This window comes from Mustelus asterias, chromosome 15, assembly GCF_964213995.1.
Source record: "Mustelus asterias chromosome 15, sMusAst1.hap1.1, whole genome shotgun sequence".
NCBI classification, from domain to species: domain Eukaryota; kingdom Metazoa; phylum Chordata; class Chondrichthyes; order Carcharhiniformes; family Triakidae; genus Mustelus; species Mustelus asterias.
In genome coordinates, this window is record NC_135815.1 from 847,553 (window position 1) to 871,091 (window position 23,539).

Consider the following 23,539-nt stretch of genomic DNA (forward strand, 5'->3'; position numbering starts at 1 on the left):
ACCGGTGGTGGGTGGGGGAGGAGGGAGGTGGGTCAGATCATTCTCTGGTGCGGGGGGGGGAGGAGAGTGAGGCCAGATCGTTGTCTGGTTGGGGGGTTGGGGAGGGAGGAGAAGGCGGGTCAGATGTATCTCTGGTGCGGCGGGGGGGGGGGGGGGGGGCTGGTGGGGAGGAGAAGGGGAGGGGGAGGGCTGATCGTTGTCTGGTAGGGAGGGAGGAGGAGGCAGGTCAGATGTTAGTCTGGTGGGGGGGCGGGGGGTGAGTGAGGCCAGACCATTCTCTGGGTGGGGGGGGGAGGAGGGAGACGGGTAAGATGTACCTCAGGCGGCGAGGGGGGTGCAGATGGATCTCTGGCGGGGGGGCGGGCAGACGGATCTCTGGTGGGTCCGCTGCCACTCTGTGGGCGATCGGTGGGGGGGGGCAGGGGTGGCAATCGGTCTGGGTAGTGGGGGGATGGATAAGGGGGACAGTGATGTGTGTGGGTAGTGGGGGGCTGGATAAGGGGGATAGTGATGTGTGTGGGTAGTGGGGGTGTGGATAAGGGGGACAGTGATGTGTGTGGGTAGTGGGGGGGTGGATAAGGGGGACAGTGATTAGTGGGGGGGTGGATAAGGGGGACAGTGATGTGTGTGGGTAGTGGGGGTGTGGATAAGGGGGACAGTGATGTGTGTGGGTAGTGGGGTGTGGATAAGGGGGACAGTGATGTGTGTGGGTAGTGGGGGGATTGATAAGGGGGACAGTGATGTGTGTGGGTAGTGGGGGGGGATTGATAAGGGGGACAGTGATGTGTGTGGGTAGTGGGCGGGTGGATAAGGGGGACAGTGATGTGTGTGGGTAGTGGGGGTGTGGATAAGGGGGACAGTGATGTGTGTGGGTAGTGGGGGTGTGGATAAGGGGGACAGTGATGTGTGTGGGTAGTGGGGGTGTGGATAAGGGGGACAGTGATGTGTGTGGGTAGTGGGGGGATTGATAAGGGGGACAGTGATGTGTGTGGGTAGTGGGGGGGGGGTGGATAAGGGGGACAGTGATGTGTGTGGATAGTGGGCGGGTGGATAAGGGGGACAGTGATGTGTGTGGGTAGTGGGGGTGTGGATAAGGGGGACAGTGATGTGTGTGGGTAGTGGTGGTGTGGATAAGGGGGACAGTGATGTGTGGGGGTGTGGATAAGGGGGACAGTGATGTGTGTGGGTAGTGGGGGTGTGGATAAGGGGGATAGTGATGTGTGTGGGTAGTGGGGGGATGGATAAGGGGGGCAGTGATGTGTGTGGGTACTGGGGGGGTGGGTAAGGGAGACAGTGATGTGTGGGTAGTGGGGGGGGTGGATAAGGGGGACAGTGATGTGTGTGGGTAGTGGGGGGGGGTGGATAAGGGGGACAGTGATGTGTGTGGGTAGTGGGGGGGGGGGTGGATAAGGGGGACAGTGATGTGTGTGTGTGCACCATTGCTCCCGCCTGTCGCTCTCGAGCCGCTTTCTCCGTTTTCTGCGGCCTGGGAGCGATCTGACATGGACGCGCTTTTTCAAATTGTTTTCTAACTGCGCGTGCACAGTTCAGAGCTCCGATCGTTTCAGCCGCGCTAAGCCCCGCCCACAGCGCGAATGGGACTGGAGATGTTATGTTCAGGCTGAGTGCGTATGGGGGGAGCCTGAAAGCAGATCTCCAAGTCGGATCTGAATTACGCCCGGATTCAGCACTTAGAATGAAAATGGTAAAATTGGGCCCTGAGGGTGAATTAGCATGGCCTTCGGACTGTGGGAGGAAATCGGAGCACCCGGAGGAAACCCATGTAGACATGGGGAGAACGTGCAGAACAGGGTAGGTGCTTGAGGGCAAATCAACATCTGGCATGTGGGAGGCCTTCAAATGTAAGTTGATAGGAATTCAGGATTGGCACATTCCTGTAAGGATGAAGGATAAGTATGGCAAGTTTCAGGAAACTTGGATAACGAGAGATATTGTGAGCCGAGTCAAAAAGGAAAAGGAAGCATTTGTCAAAGCTAGGAAGCTGGGAACACACGAAGCAAGTGTGGAATAGAAGGAAGGGAGAAAGAAATTTAAGCAAGGAATCAGGATGGTTAAAAAGGGTCATGAAAAGTAATTGGCCAGCAGGAATAAGGAAAATCCCAAGGCATTTTATACATATACGAAGAACAAGAGGGTAGTTAGGGAGAGGGTTGGCCCACTCAAGGACAGGGGAGGGAATCTATGCATGAAGCTAGAGGAAATGGGCGAGGTATTAAATGAGTACTTTGCGTCAGTATTCACCAAAGAGAAGGACTTGGTCGATGATGAATCTGGGAAAGGATGTGTAGATAGTTTGATTCATGTTGAGATCAAAAAGGAGGAGCTATTGGGGATCTCGAGAAACATTAAGGTAGACAAGTCCCCAGGGCCTGATGGGATATACCCCAGAATACTGAGAGAGGCAAGGGAGGAAATTGCTGGGGCCTTGAGAGAAATCTTTGTATCCTCACTGGTTACAGGGGAAGTCCCAGAAGACTGGAGAATAGCCAATGTTGTTCTTTTGTTTAAAAAGGGTAGCAAGGATAATCCAGGTAATTACAGGCCGGTGAGCCTTACGTCAGTGGTAGGGAAATTATTGGAGAGGATTCTTCGAGATAGGATTTACTCCCACTTGGAAATAAGTGGACGTAATAGTGAGAGGCAACATGGTTTTGTGAAGGGAAGGTCGTGTCTCACGATTGAATTTTTCAAGGAAGTGACAAAGATGAGTCTAACCTCAGTGGTTGGTAAACTGATGGAGAAGATCCTGAGGGACAGGATATATGAGCATTTAGAGAGGTTTAGTATGCTCAAGAAAACTCAGCATGGCTTTGTCAAAGGCAGATCGTGCCTTACGAGCCTGGTGGAGTTCTTCGAAAATGTGACTAAACACATTGACGAAGGGAAAGTGGTAGATGTGGTTTATATGGATTTTAGCAAGGCATTCGATAAGGTCCCCCATGCAAGGCTTCTAGAAAAAGTGAGAGGGCATGGGATCCAAGGGGCTGGTGCCCTGTGGATCCAGAACTGGCTTGCCCAAAGGAGGCAGAGAGTGGGTATAGATGGGTCTTTTTCTAAATGGAGGTCGGTCACCAGTGGTGTGCCCCAGGGATCTGTTCTGGGACCCTTGCTGTTTGTCATTTTCATAAATGACCTGATGAGGAAGTGGAGGGATGGGTTGGTAAGTTTGCTGACAACGCGAAGGTTGGTGCGGTTGTGGATAGTCTGGAGGGATGTCAGAAGTTACAGAGGGACATAGATAGGATGCAAGACTGGGCGGAGAAGTGGCAGATGGACTTCAACCCAGATAAATGCGTAGTGGTCCATTTTGGCAGGTCAAATGGGATGAAGGAGTACAATATAAAGGGAAAGACTCTTAGTACTGTGGAGGATCAGAAGGACCTTGGGGTCCGGGTCCATAGGACTCTCAAATTGGCACCGCAGGTGGAGGAGGTGGTTAAGAAGGCGTATGGTGTGCTGGCCTTTATCAATCGAGGGATTGAGTTTAGGAGTCCGGGGATAATGATGCAGCTATATAAGACCCTCGTCAGACCCCACTTGGAGTACTGTGCTCAGTTCTGGTCACCCCATTACAGGAAGGATGTGGAAAAGATTGAAAGGGTGCAGAAGCGATTTACAAGGATGTTGCCTGGATTGAGTGGCATGCCTTATGGGGATAGGCTGAGGGAGCTCGGTCTTTTCTCCTTGGAGAGACGTAGGATGAGAGGAGACCTATTAGAGGTACATAACATGTTGAGAGGCATAGATCGGGTGGACTCTCAGAGGCTTTTTCCCAGGGTGGAAATGTCTGCTACGAGAGGACACAGGTTTAAGGTGCTGGGGGGTAGGTACAGGGGAGATGTTAGGGGGAAGTTTTTTCACACAGAGGGTGGTGGGCGAGTGGAATCGGCTGCCGTCAGTGGTGGTGGAGACAAACTCAATAGGGTCTTTTAAGAGACTCCGAATGAGTCCATGGGACTTAAAAGGATGGAGGGTTATCGGTAGGCCTAAAAGGTTGGGATATGTTCGGCACAACTTGTTTTGTGCTGTAGTTTTCTATGTTTCTATATCATCTCTCCTGACTGCTGTAACTGCCTTCTTAATTAATAATGCAATGCCTCCTCCTCTTTTACCCCCTCCTCTGTCTCGCCTGAAGATTCTATACCCGGGGCATTGAGCTGCCAATCCTGCCCCTCACTCAGCCACGTCTCTGTGATGGCTATTATATCATAATTACACGTGTCAATCCTCGCCCTTATCTCATCCGTTTTATCTTTAATACTCCTGACATTAAAGTAGAGGCCCTCCAGCCTTGTCTTACTCCCTTGAAACTTACTCCTGCTGTCTTCCTTCTGACCTGATTGCTTTTCTATGTTATACTGTGCCCCCATGCTGCTAACAGTCTGGGTCCCCTCATCCCTTATTTTGTTCTCATTAAAGCAGAGACGGTTAAGGTTTAATTGAGATGTTCAATGTCATGAAGGATTTTGTTAGAATAAAAAGAAGAAACTATTCCTAGTGGCAGGAGAACCTCGATTGAAGGTGAGATGCGCAGAAATTGTTTACTCAGTGAATTGTCATGATCTGGAATGTGCCGCTGAAAGGGCAATGAAACAGATTTAACAATAACCTTCAAAAGAGAATTGGAGAAATATTGGATGGCCCAAAATGTGCAGGGCCATGGGGATGGAGCAGGTGAGTGGGACTAATTGGTTAGCTCTTTCAAAGAGTTAGCACAGACATAATGGATCGAATGATCATTCTTATGCAGTATCATTTTATGATTTTGCAAAACTAGATTCAGGAATTACTCCTTTTGATTGAAGAATTGCAAATGCCACTGCATCATTTAGAAAGAGGAGAAATTAGATAACTCTTGTCTTGTCACTTGTGTGCAAGTGACTAGGAATTTATAATCAGACACAGAGTAACTGAGCGCTTTACAGGTATCATTGAATCCAAAATAATTTACAGCAAAGCAAAAGAGCATTTCAGCATATTTGGTGTACGGCAGAGCAGCAGCTCACACTGATCACAGTCAGTCTGGATTTGTGAGAGTGGTGACTGACTAAGATCGTTACATTTTATAAGGATATTGTTAACAATGGTGTAGAACATAGAACATAGAACAGTACAGCACAGAACAGGCCCTTCGGCCCACGATGTTGTGCCGACCTTCATCTGAAACCAAGATCAAGCTATCCCACTCCCTACCATCCTGGTGTGCTCCATGTGCCTATCCAATAACCGCTTAAATGTTCCTAAAGTGTCTGACTCCACTATCACTGCAGGCAGTCCATTCCACACCCCAACCACTCTCTGCGTGAAGAACCTACCTCTGATATCCTTCCTATATCTCCCACCATGAACCCTATAGTTATGCCCCCTTGTAATAGCTCCATCCACCCGAGGAAATAGTCTTTCAATTTTGTCCCTTTGAACTTCCAGAAGACATTTAATAAATAAGGTTCTGCAGTGGTTTTACCGATGAGACTAAAAGCACATCTTGGGAAATGGGCTGGCAATTGGCTTGGAGGTCAGAGCCAGAGTGTTAGGTTAAAGTGGAAATTCTCTGATTGGTGCAGTGCGACAAAAGGTGTTCCTCAGAGATCTAAACTGGACCTTTCAAGAACTGACACAGGTTTGATGGACTGAATGGCTGCAGTGTGCTGTATGATTCTATAATAAGGCCACTAGAATGTTGGCCTTTATTTTAAGAGATCTGGAATACAAAGGATACAAGAATACAAAGAAGTAATGCTTTATTGTGAGCCACCTAGAGTACTGTGTTCTGTTTGAGCATATATCGAGCTTTTCCATCATTCTACTATAGCCTGACTTATTGAACCTTACCTCCAGCTCAAGCCTCGCTTCTGTATGCTTGATGCTTCTGTTCAACAAAACTCATATCAATTTCATTTTTGAAATTTTGGATTGAAGCCCAGCCTCCAGATCTTTTTAGGGAGGGAGTTCCAGATTTCCACATCCTCCATTCTAAGAAGCAGTGCCTGCCTGGAACTGAACCAAATCTTTCAACTGCTTTAACATAACTTCCGCTTCTTTTGGATTCCAGACTCCTGGAAATAAAGGTCAACATTCCATTAGCCATGTTAATTGTTTTTTAACACCTGTCCACAAGGGTTTTGTGATTCTGGGGATATATTAGGGGGTGCAGTACAAATTCACCAGGATGATCCTTTTTTTACTCACTCGTTGGGGCTGGCTCAGTCAGCATTTATTATCTCTTATAACCCTTGAGAAAGTGGTGCTGAACTGCCTTCTTGAACCGCTGCAATCTGCCTGGTGTAGGTACACCCACCATGCTGTTAGGGGGTGTGCTGCAGCGTGGACATGAACCAAAATCAACTTTTTAAAAAACTGGCACTGAAAGGGTTGAATGGTGAGGAAAGGTTACAAAGACTAGGCTCTCGAGTTTTGAAAATCTAGGGTGATCCAATTGAGATGTTTAAAATGATAAAGGAACTGAATAATGTAGATGGAGAGAAATTATTTCCTTTGAGGGAATGACCTTAAAATTGGAGCTAGGTCATGTGGGAGTTGATGTCAGGAACTACTTTTACTACAAAGGTCCACTTTGGTAGGAAGAATAAGGAGAGTGAGTACAAACTAGATGGTATAATTTTGAAAGGGGCTGCAGGAAGAGAAAGATTTGAGAGTGTCTGTAAACACATCAGTGACCATACTTCCATTACCTTTAAGATAGCTATGGAGAATGATAGGTCTGGCCCAAAAGTTAAAATTCTAAGTTGGGGCAAGGCCAATTTTGATGGTATCAGACAGTAACTTTCAAAAGTTGATTGGGGGGAGTCTGTTGGCAAGCAAAAGGATGTCTGGTAAGTGAGAGGCTTTCAAAAGTGTGTCATCCAGGGTTCCCTACTTCTAACAGCCTTGCCCTTCACTCTAAGAGGAATGTGTTTATCCTGAACCCAGGCACCTCACCTGTGGCTATCGATGATTCAAATGCAGTCGAACCCCGATTTAACCCGCCCCGATTTAGCGCGAAATTGGATATAACGCGGTGGTGTCATCGGACCCGTTTTTTTCTGCTAATAATTGGCAAATTTTGCGCGACCCTGATTTAGCGCGACCCCGCTTTTATGGACCCCAACCATTGTGTTAAAACGGGGCTCCACTGTACCTCTGCTGGGGAACCCACAATTTCCTCCCTAGCCTCCCACAATGTCCTGGGATACAGTTCATCAGGTCCCGAGGATTTATCTACATTGATGCGCTTTAAGACTTCCAGCACCTCCTTCTCTGTAATATATACACGCCTCAAGACATCACTATGTATTTCCCCAAGTTCCCTAACATCCATGCTTTTCTCAACAGTAAATACTGATGAGAAATATTCATTTAGGATCTCACCCAGCTCTTGTGGATCTACACATAGATGACCTTGTTGATCCTTAAGAGGCCCTACTCTCTCCCTTGTTACTCTTTTGCCCTTTATGTATTTGTAGAAACTCTTTGGATTCTCCTTTACCATTATCTGCCAAAACAATCTCATGTCCCCTTTTTGCCCTCCTGATTTCTCTCTTAACTCTACCCCTACACCCCCTATACTGTTCAAGAGACTCACTTGATCCCAGCTGCCTATGCATGTCATGTGCCTCTTTCTTCTTCTTGACCAGATCTGTGCTGATATAATGCTCCACATGAGCTTCCTCTCACCCTAAGCCTAAATACAAAAATTTGTATTCCTTTCTCCCATGTGTTTATCTTAAAGGTAAAGAGTCAAGAAGTTTCAAGGAGTTTCTCAGTCACTAGATGTGCTGTTTTTAGAAGTCGGGATGTTGAAACCTGTGATGTCTTTTCAGTTCACAGAGCTTGATCATATGTTACCCACCTTGGAGGAAGCCGCTCAGTTGCCCAACAGTTGCCAGTCTGACGTGGCCAATAACAGCCTGGTATCCAGAGGTGGGAGGAAAGAGCAGCTGTCTGACCCACTGCACTCCAACAGCGTGACCAGGACACTTCAGCGCCTTAAGAGTAGGTTATATTTGGCCATTGAGTATTTGTCACCTTAAACACACTACCCCTACCCCAGTCACTCAAACTCTTCCCATTCTATCCCCCCCCCCGCACAAACAAACCTCCTCCCCCTCCTCCCTTGTCTTTCCAACCCCTTTGTTGCTGTGGGGAGACGTTTGGGGAGCTGGGGATGAATTGGAGTGGGTTTAATGACCTGTCTGTGTTATAGAACATAGAACAGTACAGCACAGAACAGGCCCTTCGGCCCACGATGTTGTGTCGAGCTTTATCTGAAACCAAGATCAAGCTATCCCACTCCCTGTCATCCTGGTGTGCTCCATGTGCCTATCCAATAACCGCTTAAATGTTCCTAAAGTGTCTGACTCCACTATCACTTCAGGCAGTCCATTCCACACCCCAACCACTCTCTGCGTAAAGAACCTACCTCTGATATCCTTCCTGTATCTCCCACCACGAACCCTATAGTTATGCCCCCTTGTAATAGCGGCATCCACCTGAGGAAATAGTCTTTGAACGTTCACTCTATCTATCCCCTTCATCATTTTATAAGCCTCTATTAAGTCTCCCCTCAGCCTCCTCCGCTCCAGAGAGAACAGCCCTAGCTCCCTCAACCTTTCCTCATAAGACCTACCCCCCAAACCAGGCAGCATCCTGGTAAATCTCCTCTGCACTCTTTCCAGCGCTTCCACAAGCTTCTTATAGTGAGGTGACCAGAACTGCACACAATATTCCAAATGTGGTCTCACCAAGGTCCTGTACAGTTGCAGCATAACCCCACGGCTCTTAAACTCCAACCCCCTGTGAATAAAAGCTAACACACTATAGGCCTTCTTCACAGCTCTATCCACTTGAGTGGCAACCTTTAGAGATCTGTGGATATGAACCCCAAGATTTCTCTGTTCCTCCACAGTCTTCAGAACCCTACCTTTGACCCTGTAATCCACATTTAAATTAGTCCTACCAAAATGAATCACCTCACATTTATCAGGGTTAAACTCCATTTGCCATTTTTCAGCCCAGCTTTGCATCCTATCTATGTCTCTTTGCAGCCTACAACAGCCCTCCACCTCATCCACTACTCCACCAATCTTGGTGTCATCAGCAAATTTACTGATCCACCCTTCAGCCCCCTCCTCTAAGTCATTAATAAAAATCACAAAGAGCAGAGGACCAAGCACTGATCCCTGTGGCACGCTAGCAACCTGCCTCCAGTCCGAAAATTTTCCATCCACCACCACCCTCTGTCTTCGATCAGATAGCCAGTTACCTATCCAATCGGCCAACTTTCCCTCTATCCCACACCTCCTTAATTTCATCATAAGCCGACCATGGGGGACCTTATCAAACGCCTTACTAAAATCCATGTATATGACATCAACTGCCCTACCTTCATCAACACACTTAGTTACCTCCTCAAAAAATTCAATCAAATTTGTGAGGCACGACTTGCCCTTCACGAAGCCGTGCTGACTATCCCGGATTAATCCGCATCTTTCTAAATGGTCGTAAATCCCATCTCTAAGGACCTTTTCCATCAATTTACCAACCACCGAAGTAAGACTAACTGGTCTATAATTACCAGGGTCATTTCTATTCCCTTTCTTAAACAGAGGAACAACATTTGCCACTCTCCAGTCCTCTGGCACCATCCCCGTGGACAGTGAGGACCCAAAGATTAAAGCCAAAGGCTCTGCAATCTCATCCCTTGCCTCCCAAAGAATCCTAGGATATATTTCATCAGGCCCAGGGGACTTATCGACCTTCAGTTTATTCAAAACTGCTAGTACATCCTCCCTCCGAATATCTACTTCCTCCAGCCTATTAGCCTGTAACACCTTCTCTTCCTCAAAAACATGGCCCCTCTCCTTGGTGAACACTGAAGAAAAGTATTCATTCATCACCTCGCCTATCTCTACTGACTCCATACACAAGTTCCCGCTACTGTCCTTGACCGGCCCTAACCTCATCCTGGTCATTCTTTTATTCCTCACATAAGAGTAAAAAGCCTTGGGGTTTTCCTTGATCCGACCTGCCAAGGACTTCTCATGTCCCCTTCTAGCTCTGCTAAGCCCCTTTTTCAGCTCGTTCCTTGCTAACTTGTAACCCTCAATCGAGCCATCTGAACCTTGTTTCCTCATCCCTACATAAGCTTCCCTCTTCCTTTTCACAAGACATTCCACCTCTTTCGTGAAGCATGGTTCCCTCACTCGGCCATTTCCTCCCTGCCTGACAGGGACATACCTATCAAGGACACACAGGATTTGTTCCTTGAAAATACTGGTTGTGTTTATCTAAAGCTAATGTGTTGTCCATGTTTGATTGTTCCTTTTGTTACTCGGTGTTTATCTCCTTGTTGGAAGGTTTGCCGGAGCTGGACTCAGGGCTCAGGGGGCAGCAACTTTCCATGTCCAGGACGGAAGAGCAGCAAACCTGGAGCAATAGCAGCAAGACAGACAGGAATGAGGATGGGTGAGCAAAAACACTCAACCTTCAACTAAATTCAGGGTAGCACCAAAAGTACAAGTTCTAGCAGAGCAACTGTGTGTGTGTGCGTGCGTGCGTGCGTGCGTGCGTGCGAGCGTGCGTGCGTGCGTGCGTGCAGAACAACTGTATGCTCGTGCGTGCAGAGCAACTGTGTGTGTGTGTGCGTGCAGAGCAACTGTGTGTGCGCGTGCGTGCAGAGCAACTGCGTGTGGGCGTGCGTGCAGAGCAACTGCGTGTGGGCGTGCGTGCAGAGCAACTGCGTGTGCGCGTGCGTGCAGAACAACTGCGTGTGTGCGTGCAGAGCAACTGTGTGTGCGCGTGCGTGCAGAGCAACTGTGTGTGCGCGTGCGTGCAGAGCAACGGTGTGTGCGCGTGCGTGCAGAGCAACTGTGTGTGCGCGTGCGTGCAGAGCAACTGCGTGTGGGCGTGCGTGCAGAGCAACTGCGTGTGGGCGTGCGTGCAGAGCAACTGCGTGTGGGCGTGCGTGCAGAGCAACTGCGTGTGCGCGTGCGTGCAGAGCAACTGTGTGTGCGCGTGCGTGCAGAGCAACTGTGTGTGCGCGTGCATGCAGAGCAACTGCGTGTGCGCGTGCGTGCAGAGCAACTGTGTGCGCGTGCGTGCAGAACAACTGTGTGTGGGCGTGCGTGCAGAGCAACTGTGTGCGCGTGCGTGCAGAACAACTGTGTGTGCGCGTGCGTGCAGAACAACTGTGTGTGCGCGTGCGTGCAGAGCAACTGTGTGCGCGTGCGTGCAGAGCAACTGTGTGTGCGCGTGCGTGCAGAGCAACTGTGTGTGCGCGTGCGTGCAGAGCAACTGTGTGCGCGTGCGTGCAGAACAACTGTGTGTGGGCGTGCGTGCAGAGCAACTGTGTGCGCGTGCGTGCAGAACAACTGTGTGTGCGCGTGCGTGCAGAACAACTGTGTGTGCGTGCGTGCAGAACAACTGTGTGTGCGCGTGCGTGCAGAGCAACTGTGTGTGCGCGTGCGTGCAGAGCAACTGTGTGCGCGCGTGCGTGCAGAGCAACTGTGTGCGCGTGCGTGCAGAACAACTGTGTGTGGGCGTGCGTGCAGAGCAACTGTGTGCGCGTGCGTGCAGAACAACTGTGTGTGCGCGTGCGTGCAGAGCAACTGTGTGTGCGCGTGCGTGCAGAGCAACTGTGTGTGCGCGTGCGTGCAGAGCAACTGTGTGTGCGCGTGCGTGCAGAGCAACTGTGTGTGCGCGTGCGTGCAGAGCAACTGTGTGTGCGCGTGCGTGCAGAGCAACTGTGTGCGCGTGCGTGCAGAGCAACTGTGTGCGCGTGCGTGCAGAGCAACTGTGTGTGCGCGTGCGTGCAGAGCAACTGTGTGTGCGCGTGCGTGCAGAGCAACTGTGTGTGCGCGTGCGTGCAGAGCAACTGGGCTCCAGTGAGAAGTCTGGGGGACTGAGTGAGGTTTGCTGTGCCATAGTTTTGGCCAAAATGAATTTCCTTGAATATTTAGTGTATCTCTTGGCAGGAACTGCTTTAATTGAGAAATAGAAACATAGAAAAACTACAGCACAAAACAGGCCCTTCGGCCCCACAAGTTGTGCCGATCAGATCCCTACCTTCTAGGCCTACCTATAACCCTCCATCCTATTAAGTCCCATGTACTCATCCAGGAGTCTCTTAAAAGACCCTATTGAGTTCGCCTCCACCACCACTGACAGCAGCCGATTCCACTCGCCCACCACCCTCTGTGTGAAAAACTTCCCCCTAACATCTCCCCTGTACCTACCCCCCAGCACCTTAAACTTGTGTCCTCTCGTAGCAGCCATTTCCACCCTGGGAAAAAGCCTCTGAGAGTCCACCCGATCTATGTCTCTCAACATCTTATATACCTCTATTTGGTCTCCTCTCATCCTACGTCAATCCAAGGAGAAAAGACAGAGCTCCCTTAGCCTATCCTCATAAGGCATGCCACTCAATCCAGGCAACATCCTTGTAAATATCCTCTGCACCCTTTCAATCTTTTCCACATCCTTCCTGTAATGAGGCGACCAGAACTGAGCACAGTACTCCAAGTAGGGTCTGACGAGGGTCTTATATAGCTGCATCATTATCCCCGGACTCCTAAACTCAATCCCTCGATTGATAACACCATACGCCTTCTTAACTACCTCCTCCACCTGCGGGGCCGATTTCAGAATCCTATGGACCCGGACCCCAAGGTCCTTCTGATCCTCTACAGTACTAAGAGTCTTTCCCTTTATATTGTACTCCTTCATCCCATTTGACCTGCCAAAATGGACCACTACGCATTTATCTGGGTTGAAGTCCATCTGCCACTTCTCCGCCCAGTCTTGCATCCCATCTATGTCCCTCTGTAACTTCTGACATCCCTCCAGACTATCCACAACCCCACCAACCTTCGTGTCGTCGGCAAACTTACCAACCCATCCCTCCACTTCCTCATCCAGGTCATTTATGAAAATGACAAACAGCAAGGGTCCCAGAACAGATCCCTGGGGCACACCACTGGTGACCGACCTCCATTTAGAAAAAGACCCATCTATACACACTCTCTGCCTCCTTTGGGCAAGCCAGTTCTGGATCCACAGGGCAGCAGCCCCTTGGATCCCATGCCCTCTCACTTTTTCTAGAAGCCTTGCATGGGGGACCTTATCGAACGCCTTGCTAAAATCCATATAAACCACATCTACTGCTTTCCCTTCGTCAATGTGTTTAGTCACATTTTCGAAGAACTCCACCAGGCTCATAAGGCATGATCTGCCTTTGACAAAGCCATGCTGAGTATTCTTGAGCATACTAAACCTCTCTAAATGCTCATAAATCTTGTCCCTCAGGATCTTCTCCATCAGCTTACCAACCACCTGAGGTTAGACTCACCGGTCGGTAATTTCCTGGGCTATCCCTATTCCCCTTCTTGAAAATAGGAACCACATCCACAATCCTCCAATCCTCCGGCACCTCTCCCGTCTCCATCGACGAAGCAAAGATCATCACCAGAGGCTCTGCAATCTCTTCCCTCGCCTCTCACAGTAACCTAGGACCCGGCGACCTATCTATCTTGATGCCATTCAAAGATTCCAGCACAGCCTCTTTGTTAAAGTCCACATACTCAATCTTTTCAGTCCACCGCAAGCCCGCAGTACATCCATCCAGGTCCTTCTCCTCTGTGAAAACCGAGGCAAAATACTCATTAAGCATCTCTGCCATTTCCACTGGTTCCGTGCAGACTTTCCCGCCTTCACCTTTTATAGGCCCTATTCCTTCACGTCTCATCCTTTTATTCTTGACTTATTTATAGAACGCCTTAGGGTTTTCCTTAATTCTACTTGCCTTGGCCTTCTCGTGACCCCTTCTGGCTCTCCTAATTTCCTTCTTTAGTCCCTTCCTACAAGCCGTATACTCATCTAGATCCCTATCTTCGCCAAGCTCTCTGAACCTTTTGTATGATTTCCTTTTCTTCTCGACTAGGTCCCACACAGCTTTCGTGCACCACGGTTCCAACACCTCCCTGTCTGCTCGGAACGTTGTCCTGTAGAACTCTAGACAGACATTCCTTTAAAAACTGCCACCTCTCTTCAGTACATTTCCCCGAGAATACCTCCTTCCAATTTACTCCTCTAATTTGCTGCCTTATGTCTTCATATTTCCCCTTACTCCATATAAATGCTTTCCTAGCTTGCCTGATCCTCTCTTTTTCCAATGCAAGCATAAAGGAGATAGAGTTATGATCGCTATCCCCAAGATGCTCCCCCACTGCCTCAAATCTCTTTGAGGCAGAATGGTCCTTAGCTCATTTGTGTGTGCGTGTGCAGCATGCATGTATTTATATGTGGCGTGCTCGCATGTGTGTGTGGTGTGTGTGTGTGCATGCATGTGTATGTGGTGCGTGCATGCAAATGTGTGTCTGGTATGTGTGAATGTGTGCGTGTGCACATTTGTTCACGTGGTGAGTGTGCGTGTTTGTGTATGCGTGTGCGCTCTTCAGCTGTGTGGAGCAGTGTGATGGCGAGTGTCTGTATGCTGTGTTGGGGTGATGCCTTGAGGTGGTGCTGCATGTTAAAGTGAATAACACTAATAGGCACCCCTATTGGTCTCTCAGGACCTGCTTCAGTTCCCAGATGGATCAGCTGTTGTGCCCTCCGACAAGCACCGAGGGACGGAATGACGAGAAGGCACTCCTTGATCAACTCGTCTCGTTTCTCACCGCCAAAGATGAGGTGGAGCTTGTGGAAATTGACAAGGCTCTTGGAATCGACAAACTCATTCAGGCAAGTCAGTAGCAACAGTGGATAGTAGGAAATAGTGAGCCTACACTGTCTCTCCTCAACATGCCAGCTCCACCTCAGTACAACAGGCTGGTGTGTGGCTGGTTTTGTGTACAGTGCAAACTACAACAGGCTCACAAATCCACAGTTTAGAATGCAGCACATTGGCCACCTCACAGCGGAGTCAGCACGTTGCAGGGTGAGATGTGCAACCGTAACAGCTACAGAGTAACTCTAAAAAAAATTTAGAGTTTTGCTAAATGCACATTGTGGAACAATAATATATTTAATTCCTATATTATTGTATGTAATACTATATATACCTGTTCTGGGAGTGTTTGATGGGGGACAGTGCAGGGGGAGCTTTACTCTGTATCTAACCCCATGCTGTACCTGTCCTGAGAGTGTTTGATGGGGACAGTGTAGAGGGAGCTTTACTCTGTATCTAACCCCGTGCTGTCCCTGTCCTGGGAGTGTTTGATGGGGGACAGTGTACATAGAACATAGAACAGTACAGCACAGAACAGGCCCTTCGGCCCACGATGTTGTGCCGAGCTTTATCTGAAACCAAGATCAAGCTATCCCACTCCCTATCATCCTGGTGTGCTCCATGTGCCTATCCAATAACCACTTAAATGTTCCTAAAGTGTCTGACTCCACTATCACTGCAGGCAGTCCATTCCACACCCCAACCACTCTCTGCGTAAAGAACCTACCTCTGATATCCTTCCTGTATCTCCCACCACGAACCCTATAGTTATGCCCCCTTGTAATAGCTCCATCCACCCGAGGAAATAGTCTTTGAACGTTCACTCTATCTATCCCCTTCATCATTTTATAAACCTCTATTAAGTCTCCCCTCAGCCTCCTCCGCTCCAGAGAGAACAGCCCCAGCTCCCTCAACCTTTCCTCATAAGACCTACCCTTCAAACCAGGCAGCATCCTGGTAAATCTACTCTGCACTCTTTCCAGCGCTTCCACATCCTTCTTATAGTGAGGTGACCAGAACTGCACACAATATTCCAAATGTGGTCTCACCAAGGTCCTGTACAGTTGCAGCATAACCCCACGGCGCTTAAACTCCAACCCCCTGTTAATAAAAGCTAACACACTATAGGCCTTCTTCACAGCTCTATCCACTTGAGTGGCAACCTTTAGAGATCTGTGGATATGAACCCCAAGATCTCTCTGTTCCTCCACAGTCTTCAGAACCCTACCTTTGACCCTGTAACCCACATTTAAATTAGTCCTACCAAAATGAATCACCTCACATTTATCAGGGTTAAACTCCATTTGCCATTTTTCAGCCCAGCTTTGCATCCTATCTATGTCTCTTTGCAGCCTACAACAGCCCTCCACCTCATCCACTACTCCACCAATCTTGGTGTCATCAGCAAATTTACTGATCCACCCTTCAGCCCCCTCCTCTAAGTCATTAATAAAAATCACAAAGAGCAGTGGACCAAGCACTGATCCCTGCGGCACTCCGCTAGCAACCTGCCTCCAATCCGAAAATTTTCCATCCACCACCACCCTCTGTCTTCGATCAGACAGCCAGTTACCTATCCAATCGGCCAACTTTCCCTCTATCCCACACCTCCTCAGTTTCATGATAAGCCGACCATTGGGGACCCTATCAAATGCCTTACTAAAATCCATGTATATGACATCAACTGCCCTACCTTCATCAACACACTTAGTTACCTCCTCAAAAAATTCAATCAAATTTGTGAGGCACGACTTGCCCTTCACGAATCTGTGCTGACTAACCCGGATGAATCCGCATCTTTCTAAATGGTCGTAAATCCCATCTCTAAGGACCTTTTCCATCAATTTACCAACCACCGAAGTAAGACTAACCGGTCTATAATTACCAGGGTCATTTCTATTCCCTTTCTTAAACAGAGGAACAACATTCGCCATTCTCCAGTCTTCTGGCACCATCACCGTGGACAGCGAGGACCCAAAGATCAAAGCCAAAGGCTCTGCAATCTCATCCCCTGCCTCCCAAAGAATCCTAGGATACATTTCATCAGGCCCAGGGGACTTATCGACCTTCAGTTTATTCAAAACCGCCAGGACATCCTCCCTCCGAACATCTATTTCCTCCAGCCTAATAGCCTGTAACACCTTCTCTTCCTCAAAAACATGGCCTCTCTCCTTGGTGAACACTGAAGAAAAGTATTCATTCATCACCTCGCCTATCTCTACTGACTCCATACACAAGTTCCCACTACTGTCCTTGACCGGCCCTAACCTCACCCTGGTCATTCTTTTATTCCTCACATAAGAGTAAAAAGCCTTGGGGTTTTCCTTGATCCGACCCGCCAAGGACTTCTCGTGTCCCCTCCTAGCTCTCCTAGTAGAGGGAGCTTTACTCTGTATCTAACCCCGTGCTGTACCTGTCCTGGGAGTGTTTGATGGGGACAGTGTAGAGGGAGCTTTACTCTGTATCTAACCCCGTGCTGCACCTGTCCTGGGAGTGTTTGATGGGGGACAGTGTAGAGGGAGCTTTACTCTGTATCTAACCCCGTGCTGCACCTGTCCTGGGAGTGTTTGATGGGGGACAGTGTAGAGGGAGCTTTACTCTGTATCTAACCCCGTGCTGTACCTGTCCTGGGAGTGTTTGATGGGGGACAGTGTAGAGGGAGCTTACATTGGATGTAAAATGCCCCATTAGGCAGTAGAAAGATCAGAGACTATTCAGAGCTCTGGAATTTGTGCATCATTGTTTTTCACTCCCTTTGCCTTGCTCCATCTGCTGTAGAGTGGAGAACTTGGCCAACTTCAGAATCGAGCAATGCCTCAGGCATACGTGTCAGTGGAGCCAAAGTCTGCGCTATGCCAGCAGGGTTACCTGCCTGTTTCTCCTACCTGCACTGTACACAACCCGTCCTCTGGCCTGGCCCAGCAGCAGCTCATGTTCAGCCCAGTACCCGGTGAAATAACATCTCGAGGAGCTTATCCCACCAGCATGATGCTGCATTCAAGACACGGCTTGGTGCGATCACCCACTGTCACCAACCAGCTCCGAATACAGCTACAGCAGAGGCTACAGGGACAACAGGTCAGTGTAATTTGCCCCATATAAACCCCTGCCACCCCGTATAACTATCCACTGTAAAAACTCTTCTCGATCCCATAGAAACCCCCAGTCCTGAATGAACCACAATCCCCATCCCTGTACAAACCTCTGTCTAGATAAACTCCTCCCAGAAATGCACTTCTCCACTAATTAATCCAAAGTCATTAAATCAAATATCTGGATCATCACAGAGGGATGGGTGGGTGGCGTGGACAGTGTGTACATGGGGTGGACAGTGTGTACATGGGGTGGACAGTGTGTACATGGGATGGGCAGTATGGGCAATGTTCACACAAACAGCATGGTATGTATAGTATGGACAGTGTGTGAAACTTGCCGTTGGTGTGTGATTTGTGTCAAGTGAGCGATGTGTGGGAACCCTGGCTGCTGCGATGATTATGCGGGTCGCTCTGCTTTCTCTGTAGATGCACCAGAATCGACAAGCTGTGATGGGTCATTTGGGAGGTGCCAGTTCGATGGGGATTGGACTACGTGCTGGGATACATCATAACCCTGCCCAGGTATTCAATCAGCATACAGATCACATTAGGTTCCCCAGACCATGTAACCGCACTCAGAGCGCTGGAGCTGGAAGCGCAGGTAAATAACACAGATATCCCCCCCACTCCCGTATGCTCCAGCAGACTTGGAGATCCCAGTGGATTACCTCATGCAGGTATCTGACACTTACAGATTTCCAGATACATACAGAACACTAAAACACCATGGCGATCTTCCCAAGTACATGTCAGAACACTGATGATGGAATCCCAGATTGGGTTTGGAGGGGGTTTTAGAGCAGTGACGTCTCTGTAATGTTTCTCCCTCTCTCTCCAGGCCCCCCTCAATGCGCAGATGGTTGCTCAACGACAACGTGAATACATCAGCCAGCAGCACAGACAGTGGCAGATGGTGCAGCAACATGCCTTACTGATGAGACAGCATGTCCCACCCCGCCTCGTTTGCCCTCCTCCACCAATCCAGTACCCACCCAGTTACAGCACACCTGGGAACCAGTCTTCATCAGCTAGCCCATTCGGGGTGTCCAGTACCGATCCCCAGCCGAACCCATGCAACTCTCTCCATGGATCGGGGATGTCGAATACAGGAATGCCGGGTCATACAGGGCCACAGTCCAGGGCAGGTCTGATGCCCCAAATCCAGCAGAAGATTTCACAGTACCCAACCTCAGGTAAGAAATAGGTGCTATGCAGTGCATGGCGATTGCTCTGAGTTAACAGGCTGACACAATCAGGTCCCAGGAACTCAGCTCAAGTTTTCTGTTGTGTTCCACAGTTTTTCGACATGAGGCATTTGAAGTTCCCAAGAGTTGGGGCGAGGGGATATCAGCCTGAGTTCCTGCTTTGTGATGTGTTGCTTTCACACTGACAATTTCTAACCAATACCAATTATTCTGCAGCTTTACCTCAACAGGGAGACGTATCTGTGGCTCCAAGTCTAAGCCCCAACAGCCCAACACTGTCCGCACTTGTCCAGCCAGCCCAGAGTACCATGATGCAACAAGCTCCTGCCACACCCGGATATGACACACCAGAAGCAAAGGTGTGGCAGAGAGACACCCTGGGAAACAACAGGTACTGCAACTTCCCATCCACTGCTCGCTTCACTTAGCCACTGATCGATGTACCTTGTTTGTGCTGTGTCTCTATGGGTTTGTGTGTGTAACTGATGCAGACTTCTTTATATTCCAGTGTGTACTCACAGGCCGGTCAGCAGCAACCAGGCAGTCTGGGGATGTATAACAACATGAGTATCACTGTGTCAATGGACAGTGGACCTGGCTCTGTCAGTAACCTCAGCCAGGTGTCTGGACAGATGCACATGGGGACCATGCAGCTGCCTTCAATCAGTTCAATCTGCCCTGAGCGGGTAAGCAGTTTAGCAAAGGTTCCTTTTTGTAACATCTGACCTCGACTGATCACTCGTGTCCAAGTGTTTACTGCTGTCCTACTTCTCCTGACAGGTACAACAGGTCCAAGTGTTTGCTGACGTTCAGTGTACAGTGAATGTGGTTGGTGGAGACGATTACTTGAACCAGTCAGGCTCCATGGGGTCCCAGAAAAGCCAAGCCCGTGGACAAGCTCCGCAGGGCCAGCAGAAGAGCCTCCTTCAGCAACTGCTGACAGAGTGAGTGACAGTGTTGAAGAGGGAAGAACAAACTGCACATCTCGCTGATTCAAACAGTAAACAGGTTCTGCAGGTAGTGACAGACTATTCAAAACTGGTCCACAATTCCTCTTTGCCTCTTGTTGGGGCACGGACGGTCTCAGACCTGTACAGGAGCCCTCGCCAGTCACTCAGCAAGAGGAGGTAGAGAATATAGCTGAGCAGCAACAGATGACCAGATGAAGGTGAGTGTTTGCTGTGGCACAAGGAAGGCGTGAGGTTAGAGGGTCGGAGCAGACTGTGTGTGGGACAGGTCGCAACACCACACTTAAAGAAACAAAAGCAGCTTCAGCATATAGCCAACCATCTGACATTGCACCCGGCCATGGTTTACAAGAGACTGCCCCACGTCCCAACTTCTGCAGTAATTCTAGTCCTGGCTTTGTATAATTCAAGAATGAGAAAGAGGACATTAGAAAACAATGGAAGCAATAATTAGCGATTGGGATATTAAATATTTGTAGATAAGAGTTCTTGGTCCTGCAGGTTCTGAGAACGTTTCCAGCTGTGTTAAGCACAGCATTGTATTTAAGATTCTATGGTCCAAAATAGATTACTTCTCACTGTAAATATTTCTGGGATGTTGCAGTCTTGTTCTGAATGTTTCTTTGTTGTGGAAACACTCAGTTCCATTGATGGTCCTTGGACCATCCCCTCCTTCCTGCAGACATATCTACAAGTGAACTGCGATGGGGGTCCCTGGAGGGGGACGATCATTCTATTTGTAAGCTGTGTTTTAAGCAAGTATGACAGCCTTTTGGGGATGGTGGGTGGAGTAAATACATTTAGAGGAAATTGTGTCCTTGGAGAGGATGGTGCCCTTTAGTAAAGTGGTCCTCTAGGAGACTTGGGAGGTAGGTGTCCCTGCCCATGTCCTGTTTACACATCACCCTTAATGAATCAATAACTGGGCGAGAGATGCGGGGTAGAGGTCAGCAAGCCTCATCAGCACCATAATTGGATCACCTTTTCTATCGAGACCCTTCCCTGCTGCTTATCCTGACTTGGAAACATATCATTGTTCCTTGAACTCACTCCCGAACAGCACCATGGGTGTCGTTCATGGACTGCAATCGTCAACATAGTGGCTCATCACCCGCTTCACAAAGGTAATTATAGATGGGCAGTGCACACTGGCCTAGCCACATCCCATGACTGAAAAAATAAAGTCCAATCAGACAACATGATATTTGCAGTAACCAAGTCTGGTTGACGATGTGATGCAGTGGTTATCGCTGTAACCTAATTTGATTGAATTTTTCAATTGTCTTCAGTTTCCTCTCCTGAGAGATTCTTGGGTGGGATTTCTCCATTCTCTGATCAATAACGAATTAAAAGATCCTTTAATAACCTGTTCACTCAGTGTACAGAGAGTGGAGAAACAGGGTTGTTAGTGGATAAAATTGACTTGGGTTTTATACATAAAGGATGCAAGAAACCTGCTTCTGCGCAGGCAATGTCTTCAAATTATAACAGTTTAAGATGTATTTTGATGTATTTAAAATGAATCTACAAACCTAAGCCAGAGGAGTTTAACTAACATTTGCTTCTCCCTTATTCTTACCATTTATCAAACATTTAACTACAAAGCTGTGAATAAAGTCTCCAAGTGATTCTGGCTGTGGACTGTGTGTGAGTCGTGCACTGAATAAAAATTAAGTTTATTTATTAGTCACAAGTAGGCTGACATTAACACTGCAATGAAGTTACTGTGAAAATCCCCCAGTCGCCACACTCCAGCGCCTGTTTGGGTACACTGAGGGAGAATTTAGCACGGCCAATGCACCTCACCAGCACATTTTTCGGACTGTGGGAGGAAACCCACACAGACACGGGGAGAACATGCAGACTCCACACAGACAGTGACCCAAACCGGGAATCGAATTTTACATTCTCTCACGAGAGGAGAGTGTGTTACGATCTTACTTGATGTTACAACTGGACGGGAAGATCTCAGAATGGAAATCTGGCTCAAATGACCATAACTTAAACGTGGAGTCAAAGAGTCCCAGGACTGCTAATTATTTTAACAAAAAATGGTTGAACATGAAAAGTTGGATGCTGATACAATGCTTCTGCACTCCCCATTAGCTTAACAAATATACAGATTTTAAGGTTTAACAGATTACAAAATATATCTGAAACTACAATGGTCTCAGTAACACAAAGTCCTTTTTAAGCACAGGTTAGCTGTGGTCAAATATGTTCTCCACCTGAACACAATGAATGGTTGTGGATTTCTAATCCACCCAGATGATTGTCACATCAGAGTTTCCACAACAAAGCTCTCCCTCAGAAATTTGCATTCCAGAATCCAGTTTTTCCAAATAACTCTTAATCAAAGCTTCCCCTCCACTTTTAACAATGAATTCAGTCTCCAGGATTTTCAATCCCCCTTCAGCATTTCTTTGTCTCGCCTGTTGTACAAACCATTATTGCTTTAACTATCGATTTCCAGAATCGAGGGAAATGGCATCAAACATTCAATTTACCTCTGAAATCTGGTTACTGCAACTATCTCTAACTCAGAACATTTTGTTTACTTGTCCCTTGAATTCTCCTGAACAATACCTTGGTCTTTGTCCTCAACTTCAGCAATTGTAGGACATTCTTTCTGACCAAATTTCCTGATTATCTGGTTCTTTAGGAAATATGCCTCTTTGCAGCTTCCTCCTGGCAGAGTTGAGAAATGTTCACTCCCTAGTATCTTGCTTCAACGACCAACAATTTAAGCTAAAAACTAAAACTTAAAATCCTTTCTGCCTTAAAAGGGTCTCCAGTTGCTAAGCAATGGTGTTGCACTTTCTGCCAGCCTTTATTTACTCTTCATGCAGTAACCCTCTCTAAGCGCAATAGAAGCACAGTTTGAATTGAACAAACCCCCACGTAATCATCTTTGTCCAGCATGAATCTAACTATAGGTTTTACCCTTCCTTACAGAAATATTAAAATTAAAATCACTTAAAAAATATAGCTTATTCCTAATATATACCACTACAAAACCGTTAAAACTACCTTTGGTACCCTAACAAAGGGGAAAGATCCGCACAATCAAATCCAGTTCTTAAAACACCTTCTTAGATCTCACGCATTTTTAAACTCCAGAAAATATAAGCTATGCTATCCAACCTCTTTATAATTTAATCCTCAACCCAATTATCAGTGAATTTGCAATGCAGCTGTGAAGTCAGTATATTCCTCGTGACGTGTGGTGCGTAGAACTGAATGCAATACTCGAAATGGGTTTTAATCATCAATTTACATAACTAACACTACCTATACCACAATGATTGATGGTGGAAAGACAGGTTCACAAAGGAGTTGATAAAACATATGGGATCTGCAGTTTTATAAATAGAAGTGTTCAGTACAATAGTGAGAAGACATGTTAAACCTATACTTTAGCCCCAGCTGGAGTACTGTCTAATATTGGGCTTTACAAGGAACATGATGGCTTTAGAGGGGAAAGGATTGAAATAGTTCCAGGGGTGAGGGATTATAATTATATGGAGT

The 23,539-nt window shown here is 47.8% G+C and overlaps 1 protein-coding gene across 9 annotated transcripts in view; it reads left to right on the forward strand.

The window, feature by feature from the left end:
* The window catches only part of ncoa1 (nuclear receptor coactivator 1), a 109,312-nt gene extending 87,666 nt beyond the window's left edge, over positions 1–21,646 (forward strand). For 6 of the 9 annotated variants that reach the window (XM_078229325.1, XM_078229324.1, XM_078229329.1 and 3 more), the window contains 9 exons: positions 7,842–8,013; positions 10,377–10,485; positions 14,589–14,757; positions 17,522–17,821; positions 18,265–18,360; positions 18,677–19,031; positions 19,260–19,434; positions 19,552–19,729; positions 19,824–21,646. In XM_078229325.1, the coding sequence (XP_078085451.1) occupies positions 7,842–8,013; positions 10,377–10,485; positions 14,589–14,757; positions 17,522–17,821; positions 18,265–18,360; positions 18,677–19,031; positions 19,260–19,434; positions 19,552–19,729; positions 19,824–19,991 (1,722 nt within the window). In that variant the 3' untranslated portion in view covers positions 19,992–21,646. The remainder of the gene's footprint in view (positions 1–7,841; positions 8,014–10,376; positions 10,486–14,588; positions 14,758–17,521; positions 17,822–18,264; positions 18,361–18,676; positions 19,032–19,259; positions 19,435–19,551; positions 19,730–19,823) is intronic. The other 3 variants (XM_078229327.1, XM_078229332.1, XM_078229328.1) reach the window with 2 other exon arrangements.
* The last annotated feature ends 1,893 nt before the right edge of the window (positions 21,647–23,539 follow it).